A 16,414-nucleotide genomic window follows, 5' to 3' on the forward strand; every position below is an offset into this window, starting at 1 on the left:
ATTAAATTTTTCAAGCAAGTCAATGAGTATTATAACAAAATCATAAGAAGAGCATTTTTACATCATTTAAAAATATTGAAACCGTCTTCTTTTTAGAGATATATCACTGAATATCATCCTCTGATCCTCTTTATTTATGACTATGAATGACTGTAGTTGTGCACTTTGATAAAAAGTCTTATTTCCCTTAGTATAAAACATTTATTACAGTTAAAAAAACAATACACTATGTCCATATTTAACAATTCTAATCATCCCAGTGAACACTAAATCACAGACAACTTACACAGACAGGGACTCGAATAAATCAACATACATTATCAAAAATAATATATCTAGTAATGAAATAAAGCCTTACAAAGTCAGATCCTGAAATTGGGTGCGAGAGGCACATTACTTTCATAGCTTTCCTGAAATTATATGAATATGAAAAGCAAAGCAAGGCATAGACCTTTTTGTCACCCTGTCAGCTCTGCTGTGCTCTTTAGTTAAAATCTGGAGATATACAGTTTGTCACAAATATTCAGACTCAGTCAACAACATGATGGATAATATAATAATAAAATAACAGTTAAGAATGTAAAACAAAGCATAAGATAATAATAAATAATAACTAAATGACCAGCTGAAATGGAAAGCACAGCTAGCATTTTAGGATGAAAAATATATAAAATAAGGCAAAGTCTTTAAAATTAGCCATCCAGACAAAATACTAATAGCCTTGTTCGTGTTAAGTGATACCCTTAGTTGGTAAAACATCCTTGATAATATCCTGTGGGCAAAGACAGGAATCTACTTGTATTTGTTAGAAAATCTGTATTAATATTGCCAGACATCCCTAGAACATAAGTAACCCTGTCCACCCTTATCAATGGAAATCTTACATTCACATCAAAAATACAGGGTGGTTTGGAATGCTTTTCAGCTGTTAACATATAATTATGGCATAATGATGATTTTTATGGCACATATTACTTCTTGCACCAAGTGATGTCAGTGCACAAAGACGGACGGCAAAATATTTTCAAAACTGCTTTGTTTGCTTGAACACTTAATTCTTTTAAAAAAATTTTAACAAAACATGGTTTTCACCAACCTATTCCTTTCCTCTTGACACTGTTTTTAATTTAATTCATATCATAAACCATTTGTCTAACATCAAATATTTTAGAGGCTAAACCTTGCAAATTGCACATTTCGCAGTACCGTATCACAGATTCTACAGGGACCTGTTTTACGAAAAAAAAAAAAAAAAAAAAAAAACTTCAGCGCAAAAATTGGTCTAAACTCTTAGGCTGAAGTTATTATTTTCTTTGACCCACAAAAACAGATGTAGTCCAATTAAATGAACTATTACATAAATTATGAGCCATTTCAACCTGTTTTATTAACAGAAAGACATTGTCAATGTTCAACTCCAAAACATACCTGTATTCATATGGAACTTTTAGGGGTATAAAGTCCGTTAAGAAAACCTCTAACTCCTTAAATATCTACATCTATGTTTTACATAAAAAATAATGATATGAAATTAACAGCTGCAGAAATAAGATTTCTACAGACATTCAGCATGTTGGAAGAACCTGGATGGTTTAGAAGAGAGACAAATTCCTGGTACCCATTTTGAAATTATCTCAGTTAAAACACTTTCTGATAGGCATGCTGTACAACTATTTCACCCTGGGGGATGGAGGGGGGTCTCCAGCACAGACAGTTACCCCACAAGGCTCACACGACACCCCCAGGGGAACTGATCTGGGCATCTGGGTGTGTTAAATATTCATCACTCCTGGTCACAGCATTATCCTCTCAGTTATCTTGTCTTCAACTGCTACCTTGAAGGCTTAAGGGCACTGGAAAGGTGGAATTTGAAATATGTTTTTACCCAACAATAACATAGTTTACTATAAAATGGAAAGAAAAAAACGTACAAAACAAAATAAATAATTAATTAATATATATATATATATATATATATATATATATATATATATATATATATATATATATATATATATATATATATATATATATATATATATATTTGAGCTTCATTAAATCAATAAAGCTGAGACCTTAATCCAGACAATGTTACCCCTTTCAAGTACTTTCCTTCCACCCTGAAACAAAGTCAACACCTTTTACAAAGTGAATAAAGTTACCTGGCAAAGTCCAAGCCTCTCTCATACTCATCCAGGTCAGCCATGTCTTCATCCAAAGCCTGGGACAGCTGTGTTAGCAGCACATCCAATGCCTGGAATACATGTAGTGTGTTAGATGTGTCAGTTTTACATTGTGGTAGATGTGACAGCCTTACATTGCGTTAGATGTGACAGCCTTACATTGTGTTAGACATGACAGTCTTACATTGTGTTAGATGTGACAGCCTTACATTGTGTTAGATGTGACAACTTATCCTTGCTGTAGATACATAATTATTCTCAAACGTCTCTCTTTTTTCTTCAGGACCATGTGCATGCATATTACTTGTCTGTTTTAGGAAGTAGATATGTATAAACATCAGTAGAAACCACTCACCACATCTGTCACTATCTTCTCATGGAGTTTTCTGAGGGGTAAGTTATCCAGTGTTCTCTGTCTCTCTCCACTGACCCCAAAGAACTGCTCCAGTAGCACATTCAACATCAAACCTAAATATTATAGCAATATTCACAGTCAGGTATTTCACTATAAAATAAGACTTTTAGTATGCAAATCAAATTCAAATCAAATATAATTATACATTTAATACCAGATATAAAAAAAAAAAATGGAAAACTGGAAATAAATAAATAAATAAATATCAAATCAAATAAATGAACAAAATATAAACTAAAGATCAGTACATCAAAGAGATTAAAGAGAATGGTAAATGTGTATAAAGTAAGATAACATACTGTCCAGTAGTTTATCTGCGTGGTCATCTTCTGTCCACAACTGCCCTTGTCTGGCCACCAAAGACAACAGGTACTCTAAACACATAGAGTCAATGAACTTCTGGCTGGCATATTTGGCTACCTACAAATACAGGACATACATTTTAGTCTAGTAAGTAGTATAGTACTCTAAACACATAGAGTCAGTGAACTTCTGGCTGGCATATTTGGCTACCTACAAATACAGGACATACATTTTAGACTAGTAAGTAGTATAGTACTCTAAACACATAGAGTCAGTGAACTTCTGGCTGGCATATTTGGCTACCTACAAAAACAGGACATACATTTTAGACTAGTAAGTAGTATAGTACTCTAAACACATAGAGTCAGTGAACTTCTGGCTGGCATATTTGGCTACCTACAAATACAGGACATATATTTTAGACTGGTAAGTAGTATAGTACTCTAAACACATAGAGTCAGTGAACTTCTGGCTGGCATATTTGGCTACCTACAAATACAGGACATACATTTTAGACTAGTAAGTAGTAAAGTACTCTAAACACATAGAGTCAATGAACTTCTGGCTGGCATATTTGGCTACCTACAAATACAGGACATACATTTTAGACTAGTAAGTAGTATAGTACTCTAAACACATAGAGTCAATGAACTTCTGGCTGGCATATTTGGCTACCTACAAATACAGGACATACATTTTAGACTAGTAAGTAGTATAGTACTCTAAACACATAGAGTCAGTGAACTTCTGGCTGGCATATTTGGCTACCTACAAATACAGGACATACATTTTAGACTAGTAAGTAGTATAGTACTCTAAACACATAGAGTCAGTGAACTTCTGGCTGGCATATTTGGCTACCTACATATACAGGACATAAATTTCAGACTAGTGAGCAGTGTAATAAGGGCCACCAAAGACATTAAGTACTCCAACACATGTCAATGAACTTCTGGCTACAAATACGGGCCATACACATACATTTTAGACCAGTTAGTACTCAATTTTCATCATATAGTAATTTTCTGTACAGCACCAGTTCCACTGGTCACCACATACAATTATGTAACAGGAACTTTATTCCCTTTTACAGCTATGAAGAGTACAGATGTCCATTTCTCCATGAGTGTACAGTAGCTCTTATGTGAAAGCTTACTTTAAATCAAAGTATGTGTGTCTGTACATAATACAGGCCCATAGCCAGCAATTTCAAAAAGGGGGTTCTTTTTCTGAAAATGTGGACCTTTTACTATGAAACCTTCATGTACCTAGGTAAAATTTTACCCAAAGGGAACCTTTTCCCAGTAAAAAGGGGGAGTTCTTTCAACCCCCCCCCCCCTTGGCTATGGGCTGGTCTGCACATAAACAGTCCAATCACCGACCTCTCTGAGCTCTCTTTTCTGTATCCTGGTGTCGTAGTGCGTCAGGACCTCTACTGCCACCTCATTGGCTAGCTCGTCAACATCTTCCTCGATGAACTCATCGAGGACATCTTCAAACTGTACCTCTGTGATGACCTCTTCAACCTTGAAGATACAAAAATAACTTTAATCTTTAAATGTTTAACTTTACATTTTTTATACCATTAAACTGTGATAACCTCCCTGTACACAAGAGCTAGCAAAAAGCATATTTATCCATTCAAATTTTTAAAAATATTCTCATTACAAAATTGTTGCAATGGAAATAAAAGATTTATGACCAAATGAGACTGAAAACACACCAGATGGTGCTGCAGATTCAAGAGGAGCCCCTTTCAGTACATCACCTTCACTTACCAACTCATGGCCTATCTCAGCGAAGTAATCCTCCACCAAATCCGTCATTACGTCAGTTCCGGCGCTCTTAGCCAGGTATCCGCTGACCATTTCCTGTGTAGCCAGTTTGACAACCTGAAGGACCCCCTCATGGACCACCTCACTGAGCAGGGCACTGGCGATGTCCTCGCTGAGATCCTTCTGGGACATTCTCTCCATTAGGTAGCTGGGGATTAATACAGATGTCTCTATGCCAGCAATGTTATTGATTAAATAGGGGTAAGGGTGGGGTGGTGTATTTAAGTACATTTTATAAGGGATGAAATATTCACATCAAAGACAATAGGTTACGGGTAAAAATTATATATATATTAACTTTAACTCTTTATAAGGATAATTAGACCAACAACCACAAAATAAGACATAGTGATTGCAAATATTATTGAGTATCACAATGTCTGGAGAAAACACAACCATCTTGTTAGGACTACCTGTCAGTTAGTTTCATCAGCGTGTCTCTGTCCAAGTCACGCAGCTGAGCAGCTGTCATGGAGTAGAGATCTACAGCGCCACCTGGCAGCAAGCGAGATTTCACTGACACCTGAATATGTGATGAGACAACCGTGAAAACATCTTATCATGTGACATAGCCAGTAACATGTGTTTCACTTCAAAATTACCTCTAAACATCATGCAAGGTTGGAGAAGACACGTTCTCTATAGCAAATCACAGAAAAATCTTCCCAATCTTGTCAATCTGCTGAATTTGCTTATACTTGTAATCTAGATGAGAACCTGGGCAAAGGAACTGAAGAAGTAGTCTAACAAATATATAACACCCTAGTCAAATATAAAACACTCTCCAACAAAGCAAAGCCTACCGTCTCTTTCTGCTCTGACACCACTTCTATCAGAAGATCAGGGACAATCTCATCCTCCAGAGCCTCCTGTATGAAATCCTCTACAAATACTTGAGCAAAGGAGTTATGAGCATTGAAATACTGGGCTACCTGGGTATGCTGAAATAATAATTATAATGATAATGATAATAATAATAATAATAAGAAGAAGAAGAACTTTGTAAAAAATGTGAAAAAATAAGTTAAAAAGAATGAAATTACAGATTTTTACATAAAAATTGGAAAGGAATGTCATCAATGAAATATTAAGTTACTTGTGCATTGTGAAATTCATTTAGTGTTATTGTTTACTATAAATGTCTTCACACAGAGAGTTGCTGATACTATATCATTATTCTGTGTACCTTATTTAGTCTTGTCAGGCTCAACTCTGCAAATGTCTGTTGTGAAAAAGCAGGTCCTGAATCTGGGATTGGACTTTTATATTTCCCCCTGTCATACTTAAAGATGAAAAAAATATACTTTTCAAAACACAGAAAAACAATAATTGTAGCAGCTGTTGTGGTATGTGACAATAAGACAAAACATCGGCATTATTTTCCTATTGTTTTTTTGTAAAAACTGAAGATCCTGAAACGTAGTTTGCAATTTCTCATCGCAAAATGAAGACTGCAGTCTGTTCCTGAAATCAGGCATAATCATGACTTTAAAGGATTCACATTTTTCATCAAATACTGAAAAACCATCACAAAGATGTAGCTGAAAATTAAATGCTCAATATCTTACTCAACAGAAGAAACATGCAGTTGCATGCTCTAATATGAGCCAAACTATGCACTCAACATCACAGATGTCAATGTTTTTGAAAAACTCACCTTATACCTTTGTATCACAGAATTTGAATCATCAAAAACATCACTCCTCTGTTTTGTAGTGGAAATATACTTAAACCTTGGCACAGTCTCATCTTGATTCTCATCGCCATCTTCATCTAAATGTGACTGCCTGTCTTTTCCTTTATAGTTTATAACTCCATTCATTCTACTTTGTGTAGGTTTTGTGTGGAATTTGTAAGTTTCTTCAAACTTGTCCTTCCAAAATGGACGGTTTTCTATGTGCGAGTATTGGGTGGCCCTGTCCTCTATTGTATAGGTGGCCTGGTCTTTTTGGTTGGCTTTGGCATTGGAATGTTTTGATCTTCAGGGAAAAGGAAATGAAAAAAAGTCAACAAATTGTATTTGGGTTGTCCTTTCTTTTAATCCACTTATTTTAAAATGGTGATCATGGATTGTAAGTTCCAGAAGAGAAATAAGTAATATTCTTATGAGATTGTTAGATTCTACACTAGTCTAGTTTACACCACAAACAATACCTGTCTATTGCTGCAGATTACTTGTGAAACCAGAAAAACCTTCACTCAAGTAAAATTTACAAATCTTCCTAGCACAAAATTCACAGGACAAACGACATAAATATTCAAGGAATTAAAAAGAGATTATATGAAAACCCAAGTGCAAAATTAGTTTTGAGTATACAGAAGGCAGCAAAGGATGGATTTCATTAAGACAAAATCACTGAATGCTCCATCATGTGCTGCCCTCTACAGTTCAAATTAGTGACTATACTTGTGCTTTTTTCTGTGCTTTGGTCTTGCAGCAGCTGCCTGGAGGTAGTATGGGACTGGAGGGGGTGGTGGGTACACCATGGAGGGTATGGGGTAGACTGCAGGGTATGGATATGGGTATGGCTGAGGATAAGGGTACTGGTAGGGTACAGGGAACACCTGGGGGTGGGGCTCGTACCCGTGGGAGCGGGGCTCGTAGCCATCACTGTCATCACCCCAGCTATCCGTAGAAGGAGACCTGTAAGAGTAGTGTGCACGTGGCAATGATACATGGGCATGCACGCATGCATGCATGCACATGCACACAGTGTAGATACTAGCTTTGTTATGCTTCACTTTGAGTGTTACCTTTGCTGTACAGTGATGTATTAGTATATCAATAATGCTAGCAGCCACATGACAGGAATGGTACAAACTAAGGCACTACATGTATGTTTAATGAAGATTGTTTTCCTACTGGGTGTATTACAGTGTTAGCAGCAAACTGTTAAAATAATGCAAACAGAAATTAAAAAATATATATAAAAACTACATTATTAAAAGCAAACATTAAAAGTATAAACTAATGATTTTTATTGAATAAGTATGCTGGTTATAAAGTCAAAAATGTACAAAAACAAAAGTGTAAAGAATAAAGTTATAATAAGTGAAATAATAAAAAACAGAAAAACAAAAACAAAAAAAAACATTACAATACATTTACAATACAATACAATACAATACAATACAATACAATACAATACAATACAATACAATACAATACCTGAATATCAAGCATCATGCTGCATATGGTAACATTGCAATATACAGTAATAATTACCACAGAAACAAGAACACATTATACCAACATATATCTATACTAAGGTCTATTTACTTTCCTAACATTATCATGCTTTTGATTGGAAAATTTATAATAAACCTAAATTAAATTTACAATTCTTATTGATGTCCATTAATCCATTATCTACAAATTAAAAATAAATAAGCAAATTTATCAAAATGGAAAAAGTGAGGGACTCCCTTTCCACTTAGAAATGATCCATATTTTGTAACCTTCACAGACTAGATTGAGTTCACTGCCTTGTTAAGCGTCAGTAAAATGATCTCCTACAAAAAGACATACCTCTCATATGCCTCTTGGCGGGGTCCAACAGGTGGCACCACACCATACCTGCTGCCTCTTAACACTGGACTCTGTCTGTACTGGTCATGGTCAGGAGGAGTGTCCAGTCTGGAAAGGTTAGTTGACCACTATGATTTATATTTCGATTATGTTCTACATGTACTATATACGTACATGTATGTAGAAAAATTTATATTGATAAGAGCATGATGCTGTGATGGTTTGTAATAAGCACTAATCAATTTCTTAATTAATATAGTCACATTTTATCATCAAGTTTATGTGTTTTTCATATAGTGATTAGTACAGTCTTGTTTTGAGATACATGTACGTGTGGAAGACAGCACGACTGGTTCAGAGTCAAGGCAAATGATTGATAAAGTCATGGGGTGAGATATGTGTCAAGGCAAATGATTGGTCAACCTTGGTAGAAGAGCAGGTGGTGTCCTGGTCTGCCTGGGATCATATCCCTTCCTCTTTGACGTTCCTGCAGAGTGGCGTCTGGGCTGGTGTTCCTGTGCCTCTGCCAACTGCTCGCGGATCCTTCTCAAACTAACAACAAATAAACAACAAATAAACAACAACTATAAACCATGAAGTGGATGACAGCACTCTATATGTATTTCTTTCATTAATATTTCATATGCACACCATAAACACTTTAGATAAACACATGAACTCTGCAGTTTGAAGGTTGTTTGAAAAAAAAATTCCTAAAATCATACTTTCAGATTTACCCATTATGGTTTTTGAAAGTTTTAAGATAATTAGTAGTTCAAAAAATAATGACAACGATCACGTTGGCAGTTGCATTGCATTAAAGACGAGTATTCATAAATAAAATGACACCCAGAATGTGTTTGCAGGAAAAAGTATTTCATATTTCACTAGATTCTGCGACTTGGTGAGTACTTCATCTTTACACAAATTAACACATATATTTTCACGTTACCTGTCACTTTGCTCATTCCACGTTTGTTCCTGTCTCGTTTGAGACATTATTTGTTCCAAATGCAGTCACCAGAAAGAAGAAAGTAGATTACATTTTGCTAGAAACCACTTTTGTTTACATCTTTCTCCTCCATCTTGAATTGCGTTACCAAAGCGAGGCGATATGGGCTAGGCTGCAAACGAGAGCATGTACCTCGAGGGACACAAATGGTTATTTTCAGGCATTAAAACTGAAATTTAGAGTATAATAAAATTAAAAATACGCCACAAATACTACTTATGATCAATGTTAGAGACAAAATTATCGAGAATTATACAATTTGTGTGTTTTAAGCTTAGCACCCAGGCACAGATAGCACGGACGCTCTGTGGAATACAGCACCATCGTTTGTTTCCTGTTGCACAAGAGCATGAAATTGATTTCTCAGTCATAAATTTTAGACCTTATTTAAATAAACCAAATATTTAATTGTCCATTTTCACGATTTAACACGGACATGTCAAAATGTCAGAGGAGGTTTTTATACCTAAAGAAGAAGAGAATGTCTACCAGAAAGGTGAAGACGAAAAAATTTTGACAAATATGAAACTGAAAGTCGCCTCGGACGATTCCAAGCCTCGTTCCCTCACACGATCGGAGATACTTGATTTTGGAAGCGAAGGATTCTTGCTGCACGGTATACTCTCGCAGCAAGAATGTCAAGAATATATTCAAGAGTTTGAAAATGAGGGTTTTGGGGCCATACGTGAACTTGTGAAGAATAATTACCGAAGTTGTGAAAGGTACCGAGTTTCATATTCTTGTAGCTGCATGCATCGATATACTAGTATACACATAGCATGAATAGTTTACAAATTATTAAAAGAATGGCCCGGGGAAATGGATGGGTTACATTAAGAGATGCTGTAAATATATAATCATGGGGGCGTCTCAATATTACGAATTAAGGTTCATTGGTCCGAATTAAGGTTCATTGGTCCGAATTAAGGTTCATTGGTCCGAAAAGTGGTAACATTTTCTTCTTTTTTTTAATCAAGGGTTCATTGGTCCGAAGGTTCTATAGTGAACATTCGGACCAATGAATCTTCAGACTGTTGCTACGGCCCCATTATCATCAGGTGAACACAAGAATGCTTCAGTATGTAAGTTATAGCTACTAGTACATATGTACATGTATACTGTGTACACAAACTTTAAATATAACTTATACAATGTACAAGTTATTGTAGCTATACTAGTAAACATCTTCCAAACAACTTCATTCGAACCTTTGAAAGTGTTTTTTTTTTTTCAACTTAAAGTTTTTTTAACTGTAATGTTCATGATCATTTATCACTGAAATCCGTTGACTCATATGTTTTTTAGACAGACTCAAGTTTCGTATATGAATCTTTAGTAATTAATAACTGAGCTGTTTGTACTGGTAATGTTAACACAGGGTACCTTGTATATTGCAGACTATTGGTACAGTCCTCTGCCCTGGCCTCTCATCTCTGGGACACCATCAAGACACACGTGGAGGAGATTGAGATTCACGGAGACCCACATCTGCAGCACATCCATGGAATAAAGCAGGCATTGCAAGGGCGCTGGAAGCCTTATGGTCTCAATGAGGTATGAAGACAATGTCACATGTATTTACTGACAAGTATTGTTTAAGTTTTATTCATGTATTTGTGTTTATCCCTCAATAAAATAATTTCCTAGGGCAGTCCAGTTTATTATAAAATGTCCTCTAAATATTGTATACCTCTGCACATATTATTTTTACATTTCTTAAAATTTTGTCCACCATCTGCCACCTATAGAGTTATATATGCTACTTTCAATAGGTATTTCCTCCAGTTTGTACAATTTGTGTATAATAACTTATTCTTAAAATGAAAAATCACTTTCTTATGTCTCTGAAAAATTAATTAGCACTTGATGTACATTGAAGTGAAGGTCTATAGATTATAGATATTAACCTGTTACAGTAGCTGTGAAACTACTGGTAATGTACTGGAACAATTTTGTACAATTTCAGCTCTTCAGAATCTGCAAGTATCAGCCAGGGGGTCATTTTGCTCCTCATTTTGATGGTCATTTTGTGTCCAGTTCTGAGAAGAGGTCAATGAAGACATTCATGATTTACTTAAATGATGACTTTACAGGAGGAACAACTAACTTTGTGGACGAATCACAACAACTGCACATGGTAAGATCGCTTTGAGGAATTTTGTTTGTAGGATCCATGGGCACACACATGGGAATAACAAATATGTTGATCCTGCAAAATAAAATATACCTGAAAAACACTTTTCATATCTAACTGCTGCCTATTTCCCTCCTCCCCCAACTCTTACCCCCTCCCCAGGGTCTTCCTCTCTTGAATGTAATTCAGTGTTTATCACAGTAATACAGATTTACTCACCAGAATTAATTAATTAATTAATTTATTTATTTATTTATTTATTTATTTATCAACATCTTAATTACAACTTTTTTCCATTACAAGCTAGGTCGATATATATTACAATCTTAAACTTATGCCAGCGGTTATGTTTTCTCCCAGGATTCCAGCGGCAAATATTGCGCCGAGGAGAAAAACGTGATCCATCGCGTCCAGCCAGAAACGGGCATGGCCATCATCTTCAACCATCAACGCTTGCATGAGGGGGAGAGAATTAAGTAAGTAACTCATGTAACAAATGCTTTTTTTTTGTCTTCTGCCACGTTGTTTATCTGATGTCTAGTAGATTGGTTTATCTGGGCATTTGATATTTCTCAGATGATGTACAATAGTTTAGTTTCATATAAAATATACGGCCAGAAAAGTGGACATTCAAAATGAAAATTATGTTTTTAGTAAAACATAATGAAGGCTATAAGTTTTCCAACTTACGGAGATAAATATTGCGAAAAATCAACAATAAAAGAAAACAATATGACACTAGGGTCTAAGAATTCAAATCTGGTCCAATGCAAACATACTGACCAGGAACTGGACAGGCGTGTTGGTAAATTAAAGTTGACTGGCCCAGCCTCAGTTTTAGTCACTTTTGGCTTGGCATTAGTATATTTATCAGCCATAGACTGGAGTGATGGCCGATTCAGAATACTTTCTAATGGAGGGAATTGTTCAAGTTTTTGACACATTCCTGTTGTTTGTATCTGTAGGTCAGGAGTGAAGTACATCATGAGGACAGATATCATGTATCACAGGGTCGAGAAGATGGCAGCTAGCGAGCAGGACGAGATGGCCATTCAGCTTCTACAGGAAGCAGAAAGATTGGAGGTCAGTTGAAAATATCTTAAGGCAATATCTTAAGTAAATTGCTCTTTTTTTACAACCCTCCCAACCCTCCCAACCCTCTCTTTATTGTACCACCAGCGTAGGCGCTGGCGGTACACATGGTTTTAGTCCCGACCCGTATGTTCCGCCGGCTCCTGCGGCTCCTGCGGCTCCGCCGGCTCCTGCGGCTCCGCCGCCAAGTCACCGTTACCGTTTCTCCTCCTAGACGGTAAGGGCCTCCATACCCATCTCTTGGATTTAGGTCACCTATAATCTCAACTCGTTCCACGTAAAATTTGGGCTTTGTCGGTATTGGGGTCTAGGTGTGGCACTCATTGCAATGCACCCTTGTCCAAAAATGGCAAAATTAAATGCTAATTATCTCCCCTATGGAAGGAATTATGGGAAAAATTTCTACAGACAGCTTTCCAAAAGTCATATGTATAGATTTCAAATATGCCCTTGGATTTGACCTTTGACCTTTATTTCAAGGTCAAACGGGCCAAAATTTTCAAAAAAACAAAATTTTTGCCGAAAAAAAAATTATTTGCGGTCTTATTCAGACACCACACAGACTTAACTAATAATATTAATGGAAAGTGTTACCCTTCGGGTCATCTTTCATCTCCGTGAATTTGGGGTCAATCGGTGCATTTTCACGGGAGTAGCGGCCATAAGATATCGAAACTGAAAACTGTCTCTAATTCGGGAACCGTTAATGCTAGACACCCATTCTTTTTTGCATTTTGTAGAGCATGTAAAGCCCAACACTGGAGGTGGTCTCCGTTTTTTTGTATTCCATACGGTTTTCGAGTTACGCTGTATCAAAAAGTACATATTGGTGGTGAAAGCAAAATGTGCAGTACGGTAATGGATAATAAATTTTGAACTCTGGAAAAATAAAACATAAGGCTTGGCAAAGCAGACAACTTGTGGTCAAAAATGACATTATTTCATCAAATTTGAACTTCTGGAACTTCAGAGAACCTCCCATTTCAAGAATTTTGACCAAAATGACCTTTTCTTTATTTTAATTAATTTTTTCTGTAGGAAATTTATGGCACATTATGGTAACTCCAAAATTATAACATTTTGTCCCTTATATCTCCAAAACTGGCAGAGATAGGTCCATAGTTACTATTGAAGTTGAATAGGAAGTCATATACTGGCAATCTAAATGTGACCTTTGAAATGACCTTTGACCTACTTTTCACCATGAACTGAACTTTGCAAATTTTGCTTCCCTTTTATCTCCAAAACTGGCAGAGATAGGTCCATAGTCTCTATTGAACTTGAATAGGAAGTCATATACTGGCAATCTAAATGTGACCTTAAAATTGACCTTTGACCTACTTTTCACCATGAACTGAACTTTGCAAATTTTGCTTCCCTTTTATCTCCAAAACTGGCAGAGATAGGTCCATAGTCTCTATTGAACTTGAATAGGAAGTCATATACTGGCAATCTAAATGTGACCTTAAAATTGACCTTTGACCTACTTTTCACCATGATTTGAACTTTGCAAATTTTGCTTCCCTTTTATCTCCAAAACTGGCAGAGATAGGTCCATAGTTTCTATTGAACTTGAATAAAAGTCATATACTGGCAATCTACATGTGACCTTAAAATTGACCTTTGACCTACTTTTCACCATGAACTGAACTTTGCAAATTTTGCTTCCCTTTTATCTCCAAAACTGGCAGAGATAGGTCCATAGTTTCTATTGAAGTTGAATAGGAAGTCATATACTGGCAATCTACATGTGACCTTAAAATTGACCTTTGACCTACTTTTCACCATGAACTGAACTTTGCAAATTTTGCTTCCCTTTTATCTCCAAAACTGGCAGAGATAGGTCCATAGTTTCTATTGAACTTGAATAGGAAGTCATATACTGGCAATCTACATGTGACCTTAAAATTGACCTTTGACCTACTTTTCACCATGAACTGAACTTTGCAAATTTTGATTCCCTTTTATTTCCAAAACTGGCAGAGATAGGTCCATAGTTACTATTGAAGTTGAATAGGAAGTCATATACTGGCAATCTTAATGTGACCTTAAAATTGACCTTTGACCTACTTTTCACCAAGAACTGAACTTTGCAAATTTTGCTTCCCTTTTATCTCCAAAGTTACGCTGTATCAAAAAGTACATATTGGTGGTGAAAGCAAAATGTGCAGTACGGTAATGGATAATAAATTTTGAACTCTGGAAAAATAAAACATAAGGCTTGGCAAAGCAGACAACTTGTGGTCAAAAATGACATTATTTCATCAAATTTGAACATCTGGAACTTCAGAGCACCTCCCATTTCAAGAATTTTGACCAAATGACCTTTTCTTTAATTTAATTAATTTTTTCTGTAGGAAATTTATGGCACATTATGGTAACTCCAAAATTATACCATTTAGTCCCTTATATCTCCAAAACTGGCAGAGATAGGTCCATAGTTACTATTGAAGTTGAATAGGAAGTCATATACTGGCAATCTAAATGTGACCTTAAAATTGACCTTTGACCTACTTTTCACCATGAACTGAACTTTGCAAATTTTGCTTCCCTTTTATCTCCAAAACTGGCAGAGATAGGTCCATAGTCTCTATTGAACTTGAATAGGAAGTCATATACTGGCAATCTACATGTGACCTTAAAATTGACTTTTGACTTACTTTTCACCATGAACTGAACTTTGCAAATTTTGATTCCCCTTTATCTCCAAAACTGGCAGAGATAGGTCCATAGTCTCTATTGAAGTTGAATAGGAAGTCATATACTGGCAATCTTAAAGTGACCTTAAAATTGACCTTTGACCTACTTTTCACCATGAACTGAACTTTGCATATTTTGCTTCCCCTTTATCTCCAAAACTGGCAGAGATAGGTCCATAGTTACTATTGAACGTGAATAGGAAGTCATATACTGGCAATCTAAGTGTGACCTTGAAATTGACCTTTGACCTACTTATTATCATGAACTGAACTCTGCTAATTTCTTTCTCTTTTAACTCCAAACCTGGCAGAGATAGGCCCATAGTTTCTATTGAAGTTGAATAGGAAGTCATATACTGGCAATTAACTGTGACCTTGGAATTGACCTTTGACCTACCTTACAATGAACTTAACTTTGATTGTACCATTTTTAGTTATATATATATTTTTTGCATATTTTGAAAATTCTTGTTGATTGCATTTTTACAGCTTGTCAAGCACAAGACTGGTGGCTATGTTCCTTATTTTGTATATGTGGGGGTCTATACGAATGCGCTTGCTCCAGCTGGTGGTACAATATTTAGAGACGGTATCGCCTCTCTGATCCTCTAGTTCCTCATTCATTTACTAAATTAGTTCAATCTTCTACTCTTTTTCTATCTCTCTTCATTAAGAATCATTTTATTTCCTCTTCCTCATTTTAATCATTTACTCATATACATGTACCTGCATTTTTCAGGCTCAAGGAAAATGCGCAGAGGCAGCAGAGCTTTACCGCAAAGCCTTCAAGTTATCACCCGATATAGAAGACTCCTTTAAGCCATAGTCACTTACAATGTACTTCATTACAACTTAATAGATGAGAATTAACTTATTACCAAGCTAGTCAGTCAGCTAGGGCCATGGGGCAGATCAAAATTGTATTTACCATTTCTGACCCTCAATAAATAAGATTCTCCTATGCCCCCCCCCCCCCTCCAAGTCAGAGTTACACCAAAGAACGTTACAAAGTGGCACCTGATCAAAGATAGAAATATAAGATATGTAACTTGTGCATTACATATTGAAGTTTATCATTTATAACTTAAGTTTTTGCTTAGTTGGCAGGGTAAAGAAAAATAAAATATACTAGGTATCTTGATCCATGCACATTGAGTTTCTTTTATTTTTTTACCCAAGGATATCAATGAGGTCTGGATACCCAGAGTGAAG

The 16,414-nt window shown here is 36.0% G+C and overlaps 2 protein-coding genes across 6 annotated transcripts; one reads left to right on the forward strand and one right to left on the reverse strand.

Annotated features, from left to right (window-relative positions):
- Positions 1 to 191: 191 nt before the first annotated feature.
- On the reverse strand, positions 192 to 9,446 carry LOC106156455 (uncharacterized). 5 transcript variants are annotated; one of them, XM_087014969.1, is made up of 14 exons: positions 9,218 to 9,433; positions 8,689 to 8,817; positions 8,266 to 8,373; positions 7,321 to 7,380; positions 6,394 to 6,715; positions 5,923 to 6,018; positions 5,540 to 5,677; positions 5,150 to 5,259; positions 4,680 to 4,884; positions 4,284 to 4,427; positions 2,898 to 3,018; positions 2,539 to 2,651; positions 2,163 to 2,254; positions 192 to 1,853 (listed from the first exon to the last, which is right to left on the reverse strand). In XM_087014969.1, the coding sequence occupies exons 1-14, from the start codon at positions 9,262 to 9,264 to the stop codon at positions 1,832 to 1,834; spliced, it is 1,707 nt and encodes a 568-aa protein (XP_086871095.1). In that variant the 5' UTR covers positions 9,265 to 9,433; the 3' UTR covers positions 192 to 1,831. The 5 variants fall into 5 exon arrangements, with proteins under 5 accessions (XP_086871095.1, XP_086871094.1, XP_086871096.1 ...); XM_087014968.1 differs by having other exon boundaries at positions 7,144 to 7,380; positions 9,218 to 9,432; XM_087014970.1 differs by lacking the exon at positions 7,321 to 7,380 and having other exon boundaries at positions 9,218 to 9,391.
- A 138-nt stretch (positions 9,447 to 9,584) lies between these two features.
- Positions 9,585 to 16,343, forward strand: LOC106169502 (uncharacterized). The gene is made up of 6 exons (XM_013548964.2): positions 9,585 to 9,999; positions 10,675 to 10,831; positions 11,244 to 11,414; positions 11,772 to 11,887; positions 12,377 to 12,494; positions 15,942 to 16,343. The coding sequence occupies exons 1-6, from the start codon at positions 9,722 to 9,724 to the stop codon at positions 16,026 to 16,028; spliced, it is 927 nt and encodes a 308-aa protein (XP_013404418.2). The 5' UTR covers positions 9,585 to 9,721; the 3' UTR covers positions 16,029 to 16,343.
- The last annotated feature ends 71 nt before the right edge of the window (positions 16,344 to 16,414 follow it).

This window comes from Lingula anatina, chromosome 6 (assembly GCF_051362555.1).
Source record: "Lingula anatina isolate TDL-2025a chromosome 6, LinAna3.0, whole genome shotgun sequence".
Lineage (NCBI taxonomy): Eukaryota > Metazoa > Brachiopoda > Lingulata > Lingulida > Lingulidae > Lingula > Lingula anatina.